We start from the raw sequence: 20,343 nt of genomic DNA on the forward strand, positions 1-20,343 counted from the left end.
GCAGTCAAGGACGGCCCAAAGCCTTGGGACCCTGCACCCGCGTGGGAGACCCAAAAGAAGCTCCAGGCTCCTGGCTCCGGATTGGCTCAGCTCCAGCCATTTCAGGCTCATAGGGAGTGAACCATCGGACAGAAGATCTTCCTTTCTGTCTCTCCTCCTCTCTGTATATCTGCCTTTCCAGTAAAAATAAATAAATCTTTTTTAAAAAGAAAAAAGACATGCTAGCCTTGAGCAGTCAACAGATAAAATTTTTTTAAAAAGAAAATATCAAAGTCCCTTAATGCTTATGATGCTGTGTAAATGTTACCTTCTGTGTTGAAAGCCTGGTGGGCTAAACTCATTAATATAGCAAGTTGACAGTCAGTAAGGTTAACTCGTAGAAAATAAACCACATGTAGCTGGGACTCCTCTATTGCACAGGGAAGGTACCTATTAAATATTTTAGGCATAGCAAGTATATATTCCGTCACATATCATTTGATGGGGGGGGGGCGGGAGGAATGTATTCACAAACAAAATTCACCAAAGATTTCTTTATTTATTTGAAAGAAAGAGATCTTGTACCTGTTGGTTCGCTCTCCAAACGGCTGCAATAGCCAACCATTGTCCAGGCCAAAGCCACGAGGCAAGAATTCCATTTAGAACTCCCACGTGGTCGACGAGAGCCCGAGCACTTGCACCAGCTTCCCCTGCTTTGCTAAACACGTTAGCAGGGAGCTGGATCAGAAACAGTCACCAGGAGCCAAACCAGCACCTGATAGAGGATGCTGGCATGGCAAGCAGTGGCTTAACATGCTGTGCTATGATACTGGGTCCCCAATGTGAAATGTAAATGTCAAAATTCATGTTTAGCTCACAGGCCACTCAAAAAGGGATCGTCGGCCAGAGTGGCTTGTCAATACTGATTTGACCTAAGAAAAAGTATTCATCAGGAAAAGTTATTAATTTTATAGAGCATAAGGGAAAAACCTGAGTGAATGGAGAGGTTTAATTGTGGTGTACCATGGTCGCCGATGGCCTGGTTAGCATCAATGTGATGAGAATTCATCTCACAAATACAAGTCCGTTTTAATCAAATCTCCAAAGAACTTTTTTAAAGAGCACTACAGTATTTTTAAAGTACAATAAAGACCCAAAATAGTTAAGACTTTTTTTTTTTGAGAAAACAAGAACTAAAAGGCATTACTCCATCCCACACCACTGTGAATGATAGCACAGCATTTCACAAGCCAACTTAAATCAGTTGTGTAGTAACTTTGTGTCTCAGTTTACACAACTATGAAATGAAAATGTTAATAATACCTGCCTCGTAATCTTTTTAGCCTGTGTTTACACTGTAGTGGAACTTTGGTCTCGCTACATTTTACCTGTTAAGTATTATGATTAGTGGTAAATTAAGCCTGTGAATATAGAATGGAATGAAATTGTGTCTTTGTGGGCCCACCACAATAGCCTAGTGGCTAAATTCTTGCCCTGTTATTATATGGGGGCTGGTTTGTATCCCAGCTGCTCTACTTCCCATCCCACAAGCTCCCTGCTTACGGCCTGGGAAAGCAGCAAAGGATGACCCAAAGGCTTGCCACCCGCGTGGGAGGCCCAAAAGAGGTTCCTGGCTCCTGACTTTGGCTCTGCTTGGCTCCAGCCGTTCTGGCCACTTGGGGTGAAAACCAGCAGATGACAGATCTTTCTCTGTATCTCATTCTGTCTGTAAATCTGACTTTCCAATAAAAATAAATCTTTTTTTAAAATTATGTCTTTGTAAAAACTGATGAAGATATGGAAAAGGGGAGGGGTTTTAAAGGAGAGCAAGGGAGTGAGAGAAGTGTCATTGTCTTTTGGAACTATACCTATGGAAAGCACAAAACCTCCTCATTTTACATCAAAAGAATTTTTAATTTAAATAAAGAATTTACCCTACCCTTCATAATAACAAGGCTATTGAAGATTAAATATGGTGATTTTTTTTAAATGCTCAGAATAACACCAGCTATAGAAAAGATACTACATGATGGTTAAACAGCAAACACGTAAATTTAACAGAAATAGGGCTAAATATAATACTAAAAAAAAATTAGGTTAATGGGACAAAATAAGAATATTAGGCAGGAGAGCATAAGTCTGGAAACCTCACTGTTGGCCACTTGGATTACTAAAAGGTGGTATCAGTGTCTGGGCTTGCTGGGGCTGAAATGCTTCCTCCTGCCACTTACAGAGGTGAGCATATTTTCTGCTTCTTTGTACCTTCTGTTCTTTCCTCTTTCCCCTTCCCTCCCCTCCCTTTCCCTTGCCTCCACTCCCTTCCCCTTGCCTCCCCTCTCCCCTCCAAGGTCCTCAACAGATTCCTAAAACCATGAATAGTGGGTCGTACTGTGCCCTGTGTATACTAGACTAATATAATTTACCATTCTGTTGATTTATTTTTCTCCTCGGAAGTTGCTTGGGGGGCAGGGAGAGGGATTTTTTCATTTTAATTTCTTCTGATGTTGTGTGTCCTGGGATCATGAATAACACGAGGAAAAGTTTTTTATATACATATGAAAGTGTTAAACAGTACCTTTAAGTCTAAAGTTAAATTATTTTTCCACGTTGATCTTTTATCTTTGCAACCGGAGTTATAAACCTAATAGCATTCCACAAGTCACAATAAGTATTCTTAAAACTCTGTACAGCACAATTCTCATTTTTAAAATAGTTAGTGGAATTTCTGACTTTAAAGATATGTTCCTATATGTGGTCTGTCCATTTTCACTGATAGACTGAATCAGCAGGAATTCAGCGTGCACAGATCCAGAAAGAACTTTGGAGAATCCAAGATGTCATGGAGGGGTTGAGTAAACACAAACAGCAAAGAGGCACCACAGAAACAGGTGAACTCACTCTGCATTTTACCCTGTGGTCTCTCAGCCACAGTCTGATGTGCAAATGAAGTGTGCCAGCCATGCCCACACCAAAGTGATGGCTGTTCTGTGCGTGTAACTGTGAACACACTCAGTGTTTCGGTCTTAGGGGTTCTCTTTCCCCCTGACAAAATGTGATGCTCGGCCTGTTTTTCCAGTCTGCTGCTTCCCCCAGTGCAGTGCAGCGCTAGCTACCTAGGGTTCCCTGATCTGGACGAGCTCTGAGACATCCAGGCCATATGCCAGTGGATCCATGGCTCGTTTTGGCTGTTGTGGACTATACTGGAATGGATTTTGTTACACATATGGCTAGACACACATGCGTGTACTTCATAAATCCAAAGAAGTGAGCCATGAGTACACATTTGCCATAGCTACAACCAGATTGCCCATCTAACACAGATTAGATTTAGCGCAGTTTTGTCTGAGGAAACCCATTTCTCTGTATTCTGTTCAAACAAAATATTTTTAATTTGTATGTTTCAAATTAATTAGCTTCAAATTCCAAAAACATTAATGAATGAAGGTACAGAAACAAAACACTTTGTATAAAATAAATGACATAAAATGATTCTTTCTATAGATTTAGAAAGTTGTGTTTCATATAGTCACATTTTCCCAACATTTTTTAAATAGGTATGGCAGGATCAAAACCTTTCTCAACAGCTAAATACAAAAACGAGGTAAGTCAGGATTGTTTCTCTAACGTGACTTAATTTAAAATGTTTAACACATGTATTGCAAGTAATTAAGTCAAATCTATTTTTGTGGCAGAACTGTTTTAAACATGTTGAAGTTACTGTTTGAAGTCCACTGATCCAGTGAATGATGTTCTGACATGGTTTTCTTCTTCCCTTTCATAATGAATAAGAAGTTACTCCTGGTTTTTCATCTGTGTTAAAACTTTAACGTTGTATTCTTTCTCTAATCAAAACAATTTAAATATTTATCATTCTTACGTTTTGTAAAAACTTACAGGCTAAGATGTAGCTGTGTGTTAAATAGCGTAAAGAATTTGTCACTTCAAAGAGATACTGTCAACTTCATTAGAAGAGTTTATGGTCTTGAATTTGTGTAAAATTCGAAGAGAAGTGAATAATTTTATCTCTCAAAAACTGCCAAAATAAGAGTACTATCTTTTTTTAATTCTTCTATTTTTCTTAAATGGAATGCATTAACCTGTTTCAGTGTTGAGCTTCAGGGTGAAAACTAGCTACAGTTCTGTTTTGAAAAAAACCTAGTCATTGGCTCGCCTCGGAAGGAGACTTCTCTTGACAGTATCCCTTTGAGCACCTTAGAGTACGTTTGTTAATATGCCATTGCAAAGATGTTCGATATGCTTAATCCAATCTGCTTATCTAAATAAGGTGACTGTTCTACAATCTTTAGGAAGAGGAAGTAGTCCCACCTCGTCCTCCACTTCCTCGGTCCTATGACATTACAGAGCAGCCTCCCATAATCCCCCCTCTGCCCAGTGACAGCAGCTCCTTGCTCTGTTATAGCAGGGGCCCAGTGCATCTGCCTGAAGACAGGAAGAGTCATCAAGGTCAAGGATATCCAAGAAATGGATCTCACTGTGTAAGTGGCTGCAATAGCCACAGGATGCTCAGTCGTGTCCACGCCCTCATTTTTGAAAATGTCATTATTTTACATTCAAACATTTTTTAAGTTGTTGCTCCATTTTTACCAGTGTTTTTTTTTTCCCTTTATTTCAACCTTTTCCATTTTTTTCTATTCCACCATTGCCATTTTTAAATTTTTTATAATTTTTCGTATTCTTTGATTTCTTCATAAAAAGTGGTTACTTTGCGCATGTTGAAGCAGTCTGAATTTAAATATGCTGACTCTGGATATTAGAGATGAAATTGTTACATCAGAAGATTAGAGCAAAAGGAGGATAGAGAGAGTTGTCCCTGGGATAGGTAAAATGGCTGAGAAATGAACATTCATTCCAGGAAAACATACAAGAAGTGAGGTTTTTTAAACAGAAAGTTTACCAACTACAAATCTTTCAAGTTGTTTTTTTTTTACTGTTTAGTTGTCACAGGTGAATTAATTATGCAATATCCAAGAGAGCTGCCAAGGGCTTTTAAATGGGCGGGGGCGGGGGAATTGATTTTGAGGTAGACATTCTAGGCTAAACGTCTAGGTTATTGGTTTGGCTTTTGTTTTGAAATCGCCCATCTTCCTTTCAAGGGTCCAGACTATAGACTCTACAAGAGTGAGCCAGAGCTAACCACAGTGGCAGAAGTTGATGAGTCTAATGGAGAGGAGAAGTCAGAGCCCGTGGCGGAGACGGAGACTCCAGTTGGGAAAGGTCAGCTGCACGCATGTTTCTCCCGCTTGGCTGTTTGTTCGTTTTGTCTTCTCCCAAACATTCTTAGCAATGAGCACCACTACTGTGTCGACTTAGTACCTACTCAAGGTCACAGTTCTTTTGTCTGCAAGCCTTGATGATGCGCTTCTGAAATAAGACCTTTTAGATATTTGCCAAACAACATGGCCTAGAAACCATATATGTTTGCTCAGTAAGGCAAGGGGCAGCATACCCCCCCCCCTTTTTTTTTAAGATTTATTTATTTTTATTGCAAAGTCAGATATATAGAGAAAGGAGGAGAGACAGAGAGGAAGATTTTCCGTCCGATGATTGACTCCCCAAGTGACCACCACGGATGGTGCTGTGCCGATCCAAAGCCAGGAGCCAGGAGCTCTTCCAGGTCTCCCACACGGGTACAGAGTCCCAAGGCTTTGGGCCAACCTCAACTGCTTTTCCAGGCCACAAGCAGGGAGCTGGATGGGAAGCGGGGCACTGCGATTAGAACCAGCGCATTCAAGGCAAGGACTTTAACCACTAGGCCACAGCGCCAGGCCCAGCACCCCCTTTTTTAAACACACTAACACTTCTCGAATAGTCATCCAAACTGGGATAAATAAAGACTAAAATAGACTTAACTGAGAAATAAGTGTATGCCAGATTTTTTTCAGCTTTCCATTTATGAAGGATTCTTTTTTTCCCTGTTTCACAATTCTGCATAAGCAGCTAAAACAAACTTTCTTACACTTTCTATAAAATAAACTTTGAAGTAATGGTTTCTCTTGATGTTGCACTCTGTGCTTCTTTTGTTTGCTTGGTTAATGCTGCTCTCCTCTCAGAGGTCATTTTTGTAAAGAAAAGAGGTAGGGGAAGAGACTGTTGTAGATTCAAAAAAAAAAAAAAAATAGAAAATACCAGATATAGCGCAGTGTTTGAAACTTTATGGGACTTTGGACTAAAAGAAAATGCTCTGAAGCAATTCTTGAACTGTTAGGGAAATTCAAACATGTTCTAGATAATAGATGATAACGTGATCATGATGCCATTGTTTCAAAATGTTGTGAATTCTGAAATAGAAGAAAGGTGTCTGTGATTTAGAAATGGTTCATCAAAAGTGTGCGTGTGTAATGTATTTACTTTTATGGCTAAAACAAAAACACCAAATGTTAAAACTTTGGTAAAAACACGATTGTTGATCATAACCAGTGAACTGATTTTCTTTCAAGACTTAGTTATGCCTAAGTCTCACACACACACACAAGTTAAATGAAAGGCAGAGCATTGAAGCTCAATAGGCTAATCCTCTGCCTATAAGCACCTGTATCCTTTATGGATGCCAGTTCATGTCTTGGCTGCTCCATTTCCCATCCAGTTCCCTGCCTGTGGCCTAGGAAAGAAGTCCAGGATGGCCCATAGCCCTGGGACCCTGCACCTGCATGGGAGACCCCCCAGAGCATCCTGACTTGAGGTTGGCTCATTTCTGGTTGTTGTGGCCATTAGGAGCGGGAACCAGCAGGTGGAAAATCTCTCTGCCTCTGCTTCTCTATGCAGATCTGCCTTTCCAATAACATACATGCATACATACATATACATTTTTAAAAAGAAAAATAAAAAAGAGAGCACTCCAGCTTAGAAGAGAGAGAAAAATTTTCTACCTACTGGACCATGCCAAAGCCAGGACCCAGAAAAATTTTATCTGGGTCTCCCATGTGGGTGGTAGGGGCCCAAGCAATTGCCTTGACAAATTAGCAGAAAAGTGTTGTAGAAACTGGGCCGCTGCAGTGGCGAGGTAAGCTCAGCACTGGCATACCTTATGGGCTGGGTGCTTGCTCTAGTCCAGGCTACTCCACTTTTAATTGTCACTGCTGTTTGCCTGGGAAAACAGCAGAAGATGGACCAAGGCTTTGGACACCTACACCCAAATGGGAGACCTAGAGGAAGCTTCTGGATCCCAGTTTCAGACCAGTTCAGCTCTGGCCTTTGCAGCTATTTGGGGAGTAAACCAGCATATGAAAGATCTCTGTCTCTGTCTCTCTCTCTCTCTCTCATTCTCTCTTTAAATCAATCTCTTCCTTTCTTCCTTTCTTCCTTCCTTCCTTCCTTCCTCCCTCCCTCCCTCCTTTCTTTCTTTCTTTCTTTCTTTCTTTCTTTCTTTCTTTCTTTCTTTCTTTCTTTCTTTCTTTCTTTCTTTCTTTCTTTCTTTCCTTCTTTCTCTCTCTTTTTTTTTTTTAAGAAGAGAAACTAAGAATGGAACCAACATTCCTGTATGGCTTGCAAGCAGCAACTCAACACTAGTTAGTGTTACATTAGGTAGGGACTGTGCAGCACTGGCCATGACCACTGAGGGAATCATAAAGTAAAAGTTTGGAAAACTCACAAGACTAATGTTTGCCTTTTTCCATAACTGGAATGTTACTGGGTCATCTAATACCCATTTTCTTTTTAAAGATTTATTTTTATTATTTTTATTGGAAAGGCGGATATACAGAGAGGAGAGACAGAGAGGAAGATCTTCCGTCCGATGATTCACTCCCCAAGTGAGCGCAAGCGCCGATACTATGCCGATCCGAAGCCAGGAGCCTCTTCCGGGTCTCCCACGTGGGTGCAGGGTCCCAAAGCTTTGGGCCGTCCTCGACTGCTTTCCCGGGCCACAGGCAGGGAGCTGGAAGGGAAGCAGGGCTGCCGGGATAGAACCGGCGCCCATATGGGATCCCGGGTGTGCAAGGCGAGGACCTTAACCACTGCGCCACCGTGCCGGGCCCCCCATTTTTTTTTTTAATTTAAGAATATGAAGGTTGCCTCTTTTTTCTTTTTCCATTAAAAAATCCTGCCAACTTGCAAACTCAATTTGAACACATCTTACCATTTAAAGTCAGCTTACCTTTCCTACAAAGATGTAAGTTAAACAGAAATAGGCTCTGTGAAGATCACATCAGTGTATTATTTTAAATATGTATAGGAGATTTGACTACAAAATATGTATTTTTTGGTGGTATGATTACCTGCATAGCTTGGTCAGTCCTCCTCCTGAAAGTGATTGCAAAGAATGAAGCCCTGTCTTTCACAACAAAATGGATGCAATTTGAAGCCATTATGCTTAGTGAAATATGCCAGTCCTCCAAAGACGAATATCATGTATTTTCTCTGACTTGTGGTAACTAGTATACAGGGTACAAAAAAATGTATTGGAATGAAATTGAGCTTTTTTTAAGATTTGATTATTGTTTACAGTTCTTGTCTGTACTCCTGAAGAACAGTGCTTTTTCTACATACTACTTGTTGAATCCTCTGTTTAGTAGATGATTAAGTTTGTGATTATAAATTGAAAGCATGTCATTGTAGAAATTAAAAGAAAAGGAGGAGGATGGATGGCAGTGAGGGAGAGTCGAGTAGGAAATGCCATATCTTAAAGCTATATGTATGAAGTACAAGAAACTAATTCTCTTATATATGTTGAACTGCAGAAAAGACGGTGATTATAAATATTGAATAATGCCACTTGTTTTCATTGTAGTTGAAAGGCAGAGAAACAGAAGGTGCTCTGGTTCACTCCCTACCCCACCACTCCAGTGACTAAAGCCAGGACCCCCAAACTCAGTCCAGATCTCCCCCAAGTACCGGGGTGTCATGTGCTGCAGCCCAGGGGGCACATGAGTTAGAAGTTGAATTAAAAGCACGGGAGCCAGGCAGGACCAGGAACTCTGAGACAGTCAACCACAATGCCAGGTGCCAGCTTGCGTTCAACAAGATGGAAAAAGTCAAGAAAGGGATACTTGGAGAGTAATGGATTCTGAGGGGGGTACAGACGAGCGAAGTGAAGCCCTAACGCCAGGCTTCACCTGCGGCAAGACAAAGCCCAGGGCCTGAACCAGCTAGGAGTGTCAGAGAAGACTTCAGACAGGAGCCTCGGGGGGTTCAGTCAGCACGAACGGATTGGGTGGAGTTTATTGAAAAAAGGAATCATTGCCCAACAAAATGGGGAAGAGTACATTGGCGGGGAGAGGGGCGTTGATGTCAGAATATGTAATAGTTCATAAATGAACTCACAGAAAATGAGCAAAAGATTTGGATACTGCTCCCTCTCCATCATTCTGCCTTTCAAGTAGGTAAATCTTCAGGAAAAGAAATACTTAAGACATGACACAAGTAAGATAAACTGCCAGTAAGCATATGAAAAAGTTTAGAACCGACTGACCATAAATCACATGTACATTGAATGTGGATTGAAACCGCAGCTGGCACCTGAGGAATGGTTACACTCAGGTGCTAGGCAGTGCTGCTAAGGGTGTGGACTCATTGAAACGCACACATTCCTGGTGGCAGTATGAAATGGGGCAGTTCGGCAGTTGCTTATGCAGTTAAACGTGCAGGCGTAACACAGTGGGGACAGGAGCTTTCTGGAATGGGGTAGAATTTCCTACCCAGAAATGTAAGGGAAACTCAGGGTCAAAAAAATTTTTTTAAAGATTTATTTTTTTCTATTGGAAAGGCGGACATACAGAGAGGAGAGACAGGAAGATCTTCCCTTCATTGATTCACTCCCCAAGTGAATGCAATGGCTGGAACTGAGCCAATCCGGAGCCAGGAGCCAGGAGCTCTTCCAGGTCTCCCACACGGGTGCAGGGTCCCAAGGCTTTGGGCCATCCTCGACTGCTTTCCCAGGCCACCAGCAGGGAGCTGGATGGAAAGTGGAGCCGACGGGAGTAGAACCGGCGCCCATAGGGGATCCTGGCATGAAGACCCTTGCCACTAAGCTGCGGTGCCGGACCCTTTAAGAAGTTTTTGAAGCATGTGGGAGATAGGTTTCTGCTCTGTTCATTGATTTTACAATTGCTGTTATTTGTTTGTTTATTTATTTATTTATTTTAGCAACTCTGCTGGCATACTTGTATAGTTAAGACAAATTTAGCATTAACCATGCCCAGAATGCCCACTAGCCATTGGGTACTTTTCTCCCAACATGTTGACACTTGCCTAGGTCCAAGACAACCCGGGCAGGTGCTGACAGCTGGGGTTAACTGTGTCCTTTACGCTGGTTCCTGTCGGTAGAACACACGGCATTGTTCAGGTGCACAGTACTTAGCAACGATTTAATATGTGATTCTATAAATGACTCATTCATCAACAGGAATTTAATTACCATGAAAAATGGATGAGCCCTTATTTGTTCCACCAGTGCATATGTTTACTATTAAAATATCATTTAAAATACATTCGCTAGTGTTTTCTGAATTCTTCCTGCAAGTTTTGCCTCTTTGTTTCAGTTGCACGCTTTTCCCGTGGCCTAGGCTCTCTTCTGGGTACGTTGTCTGAAGTCCTTGCCTCAGTTCTGATGTCATTTATTTTTGTGTGACACAATTTAAAGTAGGATTTTCTTTTTTGTTTGTTTGTTTTTTTTGAAAGATTTATTTTTATTATTTTTTTATTGGAAAGGCGGATATACAGAGAGGAGAGACAGAGAGGAAGATCTTCCGTCCGATGATTCACTCCCCAAGTGAGCGCAACGGCCAGGAGCCTCTTCCGGGTCTCCCACGCGGGTGCAGGTTCCCAAAGCTTTGGGCCGTCCTCGACTGCTTTCCCAGGCCACAGGCAGGGAGCTGGATGGGAAGTGGGGCTGCCGGGATAGAACCGGCGCCCATATGGGATCCCGGGCATGCAAGGCGAGGACCTTAACCACTGCGCCACCACGCCGGGCCCAGTAGGATTTTCAAATAGAAATAGCACTAACCTGAAGAGGTTTTTTTCTTTAGACCTTACAGAGCCCAAAGAGAGTGATGCTTTTTTTCTCTTTTTTTTTTTTTAAGAAAATCAACTGAGCATCTTAATAATTTGCTTTTTACTTCTACAGGACAATGCTAATATTTTTTATTTTAAGGATTTATTTTATTTTTATTGCAAACTCAGAGATATACAGAGAGGAGGAGAGACAGAGAGGAAGATCTTCCGTCCAATGATTCACTCCCCAAGTGACCGCAACAGCTGGTGCTGCACCAGTCTGAAGCCAGGATCCAGGAGCTTCTTCCGGGTCTCCCATGTGGGTGCAGGGTCCCAAGGCTTTGGGCCGTCCTGTACTGCTCTCCCAGGCCACAAGCAGGAAGCTGAAATGTTAGCGGAGCAGCTGGCACATGAACCTGTGTTCATAGGCAAGGGAAGGACTTTAGCCCCTAGGCTACTATGCCAGACCCCTGTCGTTTTCTTCTAATTATAAAATCAGCATTTGTTCAATGTAGGAGTTTTGAAAGATATAAAAAGAGAAAGTAAAAATGGTTACCAGTTGTTAACCTTATTCGTGGACACTTGATTGAGTCTTCTTTTCAAATGAATAAAATACATCTTTAGATTAAAAAGGGAGGAAAATGATGAAAAAGAAGAGATATAAAGACATTCAGGTGGTGTTACTTAATTCTTTTGGCCAAAACCCTGGTCACTGATAGTCTGTGATGGGTTAGACTAATGAGTTAGGATTATGGTTGGGAAGGACCAGGACAAAGGAGCAATGTTTCTGGATGAGATTCTTAAGTGTAGCTTGTGTCTTAACCTGACCCCAGGTAGCCGGCAGTGTTACTGACGGTCTCACTTCAGATGACCAGCACGCCCAGGAACGTCAGTGTGTGTGAAGGACACTTGGACTGCTCTTTCTGTTTTCAGGTTCACACTTTCCTGTCGGGGTGGTCCCTCCAAGGACAAAATCACCAACACCCGAATCTTCCACGATAGCTTCCTACGTAACCCTGAGGAAAACGAAGAAAATGATGGATCTGAGAACGGTACTTAACTACAAAATGACTTCCAGAAGGGCTTTCAGCGTAGCAATTGCTTTCTGTATCTTTCTCTTTTTAATGTCGATCAGAATTCTTTTTACATACTCTAACACAATAGTGATCTTATTTTTGTGTTTCATTACAGGGAAGAGGCTTAGCCCCTCAGACGACAAGCCTAATCCATACCTGGTTTAGGTTTCTCTCTTTCTCTCTTAAATATTTGTTTATGTATTTGAAAGTGCTGTAATAGGAGAGGAAGAGATAGAGACATCTTCCATCCTCTGGCTACTCCGCAAGGCTGGGCCAGGCTGAAGTGAGGAACTGGGAACTTCAGCCAGGTATCCCACATGGTTGAGCCTGTGCCCAAACACGTGGGCCATCCTCCACTGCTTTTCCTAAGCCATTAGCAGGGAGCTGGATGGCAAGTGGAGCAGCCCGGACACTGACTGGCACCGACATGGCGTGCTGCATCACGGGCCGCCCAGCACCGGCTTTGGCCTGGGCTCGCAGGGTGCGTTCCCTGGGAGATGTTCTCTGATCACCTCCCTGCACACATCCTAAGGATTTCCGTGAGGAGCCGGACAGGTGCTCCGCGGTGCCTTTCCGGCCAGCCTGGGGTGGCAGCGCCTCTGCTGTGATAGCCGAGGAGTTCGCCATGGTCCGGTAACAGTGAGGAACATGGAATGCAGCTGGGGAATAAATCCTGTTTTTCGCTTCTTCTTCTGAGATCCTTTTAATTCAAACTGACTCTAAACCAGTCCCGTTTTCCTCTTGGAAAGATGCTGGAGTTCTTTATTGTCTTCTTAAGTTTGTTTTGGGAATTTAGACTACAAGAGAACTTTTTCTTTAGTCCTTATAAATGCTTTACTTATTTTGTTTGAAATATTTTTTAAGGTTTATTTATTTGTTTATTTATTTGTATTGGAAAGTCAGAGAGAAAGGGAGACAGAGAGAAAGATCACTTCCTACTTGGCCACAATGGCCAGCACTAAGCCAGTCTGAAGCTAGGAGCCAGGAACCTCCTCCAGGTCTCCCATGTGGGTGCAGGGTCCTCAGGCTTTGGGCCATCCTCAGCTGCTTTCCCAGACCACAAGCAGAGAGCTGGATGGGAAGTGGAGCAGGTAGGATAAGAACCGGCACCCATATGGGATCCTGGCACGTGCAAGGCGAGGACCTCAGCCACTAGGCTACCATGCTGGGTCCATTTTTTAAGCGATGTCTAACAGATTTTAAAGCACTATAAAGAGTAGCTTAACATACTATGCCACATGCCAGCCGGCATTGTGTATCATGAGGCTTGAAAGCTGTGAAAGTTCGGGCCCACATAAAACGTTAAGACCGGGGGAGCAACAGGTTCCTGTTAGGTCTACGTCAAAGCTCCCATTCCTTTTTACATTTTCTTGGATCTTAACCAAGAAAATGCCCTCTCTTTGTTCCTCCTGTCTCTTGTCGGTTGCTTCTCACCTGCTCCTCTCCTGCTCTGCCCCTGGCCTTGTATCTCCAGTTACCAGTGAAGGATAAAGCAGTGTCTCTTGCATTTCTGATATCATCTAAATTTAAAACCTTCACTTCTCTCTTGAAAACAAGATTAACTGACCGCACTCTAGGCCTTCTTTTATTCCCTCATGCTTCTCAGCAGTTATTCTATATTTATAAAATGATGTGTTTATTTTTCATTTCCAGGAACGACCAAGAAGTGCAGTGGAGCAGCTCTGTTTAGCTGAAAGTACTCGACCCCGGATGACGGTGGAGGAGCAAATGGAAAGAATAAGGAGACATCAGCAAGCCTGCCTGCGGGAGAAGAAGAAGGGATTCGGTGTCCTCGGTGCTTCTGATCAGTCACCCTTGCCAAGCCCTTCCAGCTTAAGGGACAATCCCTTCAGGGTTACGCAGGTACATCAGCTGCTTCGGATTCTTTTCTTTTTTGAAAAAAGCATATTTATAACTTGTATAAAAAATTTCTTATTCATGATGTTTATATAGTTAAGGGTGCATGCCCATGAGGACCACTGTTTACGGAGGGGAGGTCGAGGAATGGAGGAAAGTGGGTGACACAACTGTTCCCAACTCCTTTTGTTTCCGTAGCTGGGGATAACGGGGGAAAAGCTGCTGCCAGCAGCTCAACCACATCACTGCCCTGGGATGGGGGACAGCCACCCGATATCATCCTCGGGTCCCCAATGTGGAGCATATTCTGAGGACACTACAGTGGTTTTCATAGTTCTGAGATACTGCTCCAAGGAGAAGGAAATCCTTGTAAGGTCCATTGGTTGACAGTCAACCTTTAGAGTCTCAATTCACTCAAATACTTGCTGTCAAGGCTTAGCCAGGACAGCTGTCCAGTTTGTTCTGTGCCCATGATGCTAGATGTCTTTTACAGGCCTCAGTGAGCTGGTTGTCATGCTGCCCATGTTCATCTGGGTATGCTGTCTACTGCACAGGCTTCAGTAACTGACACATGCACTCCATGGCCAGAGCACAGATCCAGACCCCGTTTGCTGGTGTGCCCATGTCTGCCCCCCACATATCTTATTTTATAAAAGGCAGCTGTGTTGGCACTCTAGTATAGGTACCACGTATTTGGCATTAACCAGACCCAGAATGCCAGCCAGTTATTGGCTGCTTTTCTCCCAGCAGTGTGACGCTTGCCTAGGTACAGTGCAACCTAGGCAGGTGCCTCCAGCCGGGGTTGCAAAGGCATACATTGTGAATAGTATGTTACAGTAAGCTAAGAGAATTTCATAAGATGGAATTAACTCTGGTCTCAAGAGAGCAGAGCTGAGGCTCTTGTAGGCCACCTTTGCACCAGTTGCACACTTACTCTGTTGAAGTCAACATGAGATGTCATGCGGGTTGCCACGACGGTCCTCAATTACCCTCCCAGTAAAATTACTCTGTGTCCAGATTTAGCATGACCCAGACTAGCCTGGAAGAGCAGTGTGTGGATTACTGCCGTGTTTAGTTGTGACGTAAGCGATTACACACACTTAGATACAAAATCTTTTTCTGCGTAAATATGTGATTTTGTAAGAAAACTTCCCTTGAATGGAAGTTCAGGTTTAATTTTGGAATTACCTGGCACTACCCACAGAGCGTGACCCTGAAAGGCTCTGTCTTTTGCGCAGACTCGAAAGAGAGATGATAACATGAAGGACCTGGACACGATCAGTGGGGACAGTGATGAGAAGCCAAACCATGAAACCCCCATGGCGGAAACTGTTCAGCTCAAAGAAGCTGAACCCCAAGACACAGGTCTCAGCAAGGAGGTATATTGTTTGAACAGATATTCCAAAGACGTGGATTTCCGAAGATCAGATCAGGTGATAAGGTTGAAAATAAGTCATGTCTTTCAATTACAAAGGCCTAGGTCCAAGTGAAATGATAGGTTTCCTTTAATTAAAGTGATGTGTTCAGCTGTATAAAGGTACATATTCGCTGGAAATGAAAAGACATGATTAATTCAGATTGGAAGAAATTATGAACTACATTAAAGATTATTGTTACCCAGCAATTGGGCTTTCACACTGTTCAACATCTCAGGACAGATAACTTTTATTACTTTCTAGTAGGGAAGAATGTTAATATGAATGTTACAATTAGTAATATTAATAAACATTAAAAGGATATCATGTATATTTTTGCTTTTTTAAAAATTTTGCATCGGTAAATATTTGACAGGATATAATTTTTAAATAAAATTTTATTTAAGAATTTTATGTTTACTAAGAAACATTTAATGTGATTAGAGTGCTTTGAAAAGAATTTTGTTCAAAAAAAATTGTTTTTCTTCTTACCCTGTAGCTTAAAAAAACTGAAACTGTTTTCTACGAGATGCTTTTCAAACCTGAGCCAAATGGAGTAGATGCCGAGGAAGTGGTGGATAAAGAAAAAGACGAAAAAGAAACAGCTGATGATGTTCCCTCCAGGTAACAGTTCGGAGAGCTGTGTGACTGCTTCAAAATGGCGACCTACACAGTGAGAAGTTGCTGCATTCTGGTTACAGCTCGGCTCCCTAGGGCAGCATGGCCATGCTCAAGACCCACGGGTTTGGCCTCCCCAGGCTAATTCCTACCCTCGCTCAGCCGTAAAAACCCGAAGCAAGCCAGCGCTGTGGCGTAGCAGTTAAACCGGCGCCTGAAACGCCAGCATCCCCTGTAGGCTCACCAGGTTGAGTTGGCTCTGTTTCCGATACAGCTCCCGGCTAATGTGCCTAGAAAGGCAATGGAGGGTGGGCCCCCGTGCCCGTGTGAGAGAGCCGGTGAAGCCACCTGCTCCTAACTTCAGCCTGGCCGAGCCTTAGCCATGTAGGCCGGTCAGGGCATGAACCAGCACATAGAAAAATTGCTATCTTTTTCCCTCTCCCGCTTTTCGCTGCTCTCGCCCTGTCTTCCCACTTTCACTGTAACTCTCTCAAATAAAATAAACATTAAAAAAAGAAGAAGAAGAAAATCAGGAATAACATAGTTGATAGTTGATTTTGTGAAAGTGTGGTTAGGATCAGATTAGAAAATCCAAGTATTGCACTTAATGCTGTGCTTTGCACTTAGTAAAATTCTAAACACCAACCAGTGCCCCCAGGAACTGGGTTAGCAGGCAGCTAGAGTCAGGAGCAGAGGCAGCCGTCAAACCCACGTGCTCCAGTGTGGGACAAAGGTCCTCACCACCCAACCCAGCACCTGACCCATCAGAAAATCTGAGCTCTAAGCTGGATACGTGATTGAACTGAAATGCTAATACACATATACTGGAGTATTTACAGATAAATTTTAGGTCTAGAATCTTTTTATTTTCGTTTCTTTTCTTTTCTTTTTCTAAGATTAATTTATTTGAAAGGCAATGCTACAGAGAAAGAGACACACGGAGAGATTCTCTCTTCACTGGTTCACCTCCCAGATGGCCACAACGGCCAGAGCTGGACCAGACCAAAGCCAGCAGCCAAGAGCTTCATCCTCGGGTATAGGGGCTCAAGCAGTTGGGCCATGCTCTGCACCAGCAGAGAGCTGGATCGGAACTGAAGCAGCCTGGAGCAGCACTCACATGGGAGGCTGGCACTCCAGGCAACAACTTTACCTGCTATGGTGTGGAGCCGCCCCCTAGGATATGTTTTACAGTAGTTTGGGAATAGGAGTTGTAGCAGATTGGCCAGACAAGGGTAACTATTGAAAATGTGTGTATGTGCTTCACATAGTATTTGCTCTAACGTTACATTTGTGGGCCTGATGCAGTAACCTAGTGGCTATATCCTCGCCTTGCGTTCACCAAGATTCCATATGGGTGCTGCTTCGTGTCCTGGCTGCTCCACTTCCCATCCAGCTCCCTGCTTGTGAAGTAATAATAATAATTTTACATTTGCATTTCCATAAAAGGGAAAAGGAGGCTAATTACAAACACAGTGCTTGCAGTTGTTAAATACAGGTGGTGGCATTTTTCTGTATATTAAAAAATTTTTAGAGCAAAAAAAAAAAGATAAATTATGAAATGCTGATCTGTTTTTACTAGCTCTCAAGATGAGACACCAATAACAAACCATAAACCAGAAGGCCATCCTGAAGGAAGTTTCAAGAAGAGTCCTGACGAAGCGGAGGACGTGGCGCCTCCCCGCGAGCCAACTCCTGAGGTTCCGAGAGGAAGTCCGGCCCTGGCAGGTAGATGTTCTGTCGGCTCTGCTTGCCCCCACAGGCGGGTCCCACCACTCCCCACCTCCAAGTCCCATTGGCTTTGGTTTTGAAAAAAAAGTCTGTAAACTTCCTTTGTTAGCTGCTTCAGTGCTTGGGAGACTTACCTGTTCACACAGAGTATTCATAAACTTGCTGCTTTGAGAACTGTGGAGATTTTAATCATCTAAATCCATAATCCACAACTGGGCTCTTTTTTTTTGGACAGTAGAAAGTTGTTCTTCCTTAACATGTTTAAAACAACATGATAAAACAAGCTGTTGGGGTAGGCATTTGGCACGGCAGTTAAGACACCTCTTGGAGCAGCACCCACCATTTCAGTGCCTCCGCCTAATTGCCAGCACCACTGTTTTCCAGCCTCCTGCTGACGCGCACCCAGGGAGCGGCAGGTGAAGGCTGAAAGTCATGGTCCCCCCACCCCTCGGGAGCCCCAGGGTGAGCGCCAGGCACTAGCCCCTGGCCAGCGTGTAGGCATTTATTTGAAAGTGAGCCAGCAGATACAAATGAATGAACTCTGTCTTTCTTTGTTTCTCTTTCACATAAATAAATGAATACATATATATGTAGTACTGTTGGGTTTGGGGGGGATCTTAACAGATCTTTGATTTTCTTCATGATTTGATTCGTAAGTTTTTACTTATTTATGTATTTTTATTTGAAAGGGAAGAGAGACAGCTCTTCCATCTGCTGGTTTACTCTGCAGATGCTCCCAATGGCCAGAGCTGGCCCAGGCTGAGGCCAGGACTCAAAATTCAGCCATTACAGGGACCCAGTTGCTTAGGCCACCATCCGATGCCTCCCAGGGTGCATGATCGTGGGAAGCCGGACAAGAGCAGAGCCAGGGCTCAACCCCCTGGGCTCTGAAATGGGATGCAGGCATCTCTGGTGATGAGCTGCAGGGCAGGCAGCCACCGCGGGATCCTGCAGAGCCTCTGCCGTGTGTGGGAGCGCCCGGGTCTGTCCATCACGCTGCTTCGTGCAGAGGCAAAGCGCAATCCTCTCCCTCATCTCTGCCGCTCATGTGGCACTGTACGCAGACGTTCTCGCTCAGCGGTCTGAGCCCAGGGGGTGTGGCAGTGTTAAAGCCACAGTCTTCTAGTTCTGCCGGCCTCTGTACTACTTCACTAAGCCTTTGGAGACATTTCCTCCTGCACCTGCCAGGTTAGCAAGTCACAGCACAGCCCACGCGCTGCCAGAAGGAATGCGGACTGCAGGAGCAGTGCGTGGGGCTTCACTTCTGCAGATGCACCTCAAAGACGTTTCTCTTCCCACCTTCCCTTGGTGTGTTTCAGCCAAAAGCCCCTCCCTGTCTCCCGGGTCCTCGGCGTCTCCCGTGCCCTCTGCTCAGCCGCAGCTCCCGGAAGGATCGCATTTCATGTGTGTGTAGTCTCCCAAGTACGTCTCTTCGCAGCTCTGCCTCCATGCTTTCCTGTTAGATGCTTTTTGAGTTGTGTTCACTTGTTGGGTGAGTCAATCAGAAGGGGGAGTGATTATGGACTAAGCACCAAGAATGGCTGGTGGAGCAAGCTCTGCATGCCGTGAGCCACAGTGAGTCAGTGAGAGCAGCTTTCTGTTTCTTATTTCAGCATCCGGAAAAGCAGGAGACTTGGGAGGGATGGCCTGGGCCAGTTCAGACAGTGTGGCAGCCGGGTTCCCACTAAATGTTTGTTTCTGTAGTCAGGATCTGAGACAACCGTTGAATTCATTACAAGCCGATTATGTAAGGTTTTCAACAATTAGTGTGACTTGCCTGCCTCATTGGGAATTTGCTCATTACTTTAAAGGACAGAGAAGAAGTGTAGCCGTTGACATTAAGTCTACATAATTGAATTTTTTTTTTTTTCAGTTAGGGAGGTCCCTGTGAAAATTTCATGGATAGGGCCGGGGGTAAAGAGGAGAGTGCTTCCTGGGCAGTTTTCAGGATTTAGTTATTTGAGGCTAGCACTGTGACCGGTAAAGCCTCCACCAGCAGGGCCAGCATCCCCTATGGGCACCAGTTTGAGTTCTGGCCGCTCTACTTCCAACCCAACCCTGGGAGCCCTGGATCCCCGGACCCCCAGAGGAGACCAGGAGGAAGCTCTTGGCTCCTGGCCCTTGGCTTCATACCAGCTCGGCTCTGGCCGTTACAGGAGTGAAATCGCAGATGGAAGATCTCTGTTTCTCCGTTTCTCTTTCTGTAACATTTTTTTTTTTTTCTGTCACTGGCCACAGTGGCCCAAGGCTGGACCAAGCCAAGGCCAGGAGCCTAGACTCCCATCCAGGTCGCCCAGCTAGGTGATCTGCCTGGCTCTCTGCTCTCTGTAAGTCTGCCTTTCAAATAAAAATAAATAAAACTTTACCCCCAATAGACAGTTGCTAATTTTTTATCAGTAATTTTATACCTATAAACACTTTTTATTTACTTTTCAGAAAAACAGAGGTATTAAATAGAAAGTTCTGCCTTTTCTGTGGTTTCTCACTGTCATTGATGTTTGATGCAGTAAGTTTAACACAAATCCTACTCAGTAATCAGTCAACCATAGAAGCCCAAACATCCTGAGCACTACTGCTGGCATCACTGGCTCAGAGCCTCAAAAGAAATGAGTGCAAATTCCCAGCTCAATGAAGTCCGTGCAGTACTTCCTGTGTTCTAGAATCTACGGCCACTCACGTTTTTGTTTTGTTTTTAAGTGGAAGGCAGAGCGACAGAGAAAGGG

General features: G+C 43.8%; 1 protein-coding gene across 1 annotated transcript in view; it reads left to right on the forward strand.

The window, feature by feature from the left end:
• PLEKHA5 (pleckstrin homology domain containing A5) overlaps nucleotides 1-20,343 on the forward strand; it is a 186,652-nt gene that overhangs the window by 164,121 nt on the left and 2,188 nt on the right. The window contains exons 22-30 of the mRNA XM_040967551.1: nucleotides 2,756-2,867; nucleotides 3,534-3,580; nucleotides 4,287-4,475; nucleotides 5,094-5,214; nucleotides 11,860-11,978; nucleotides 13,656-13,865; nucleotides 15,098-15,238; nucleotides 15,774-15,898; nucleotides 17,472-17,617. Coding sequence (XP_040823485.1) covers nucleotides 2,756-2,867; nucleotides 3,534-3,580; nucleotides 4,287-4,475; nucleotides 5,094-5,214; nucleotides 11,860-11,978; nucleotides 13,656-13,865; nucleotides 15,098-15,238; nucleotides 15,774-15,898; nucleotides 17,472-17,617 — 1,210 coding nt within the window. The remainder of the gene's footprint in view (nucleotides 1-2,755; nucleotides 2,868-3,533; nucleotides 3,581-4,286; nucleotides 4,476-5,093; nucleotides 5,215-11,859; nucleotides 11,979-13,655; nucleotides 13,866-15,097; nucleotides 15,239-15,773; nucleotides 15,899-17,471; nucleotides 17,618-20,343) is intronic.

The sequence above is a fragment of the Ochotona curzoniae genome, unplaced genomic scaffold, assembly GCF_017591425.1.
Source record: "Ochotona curzoniae isolate NIBS_2020 unplaced genomic scaffold, NIBS_Ocur_1.0 contig_1482, whole genome shotgun sequence".
NCBI classification, from domain to species: domain Eukaryota; kingdom Metazoa; phylum Chordata; class Mammalia; order Lagomorpha; family Ochotonidae; genus Ochotona; species Ochotona curzoniae.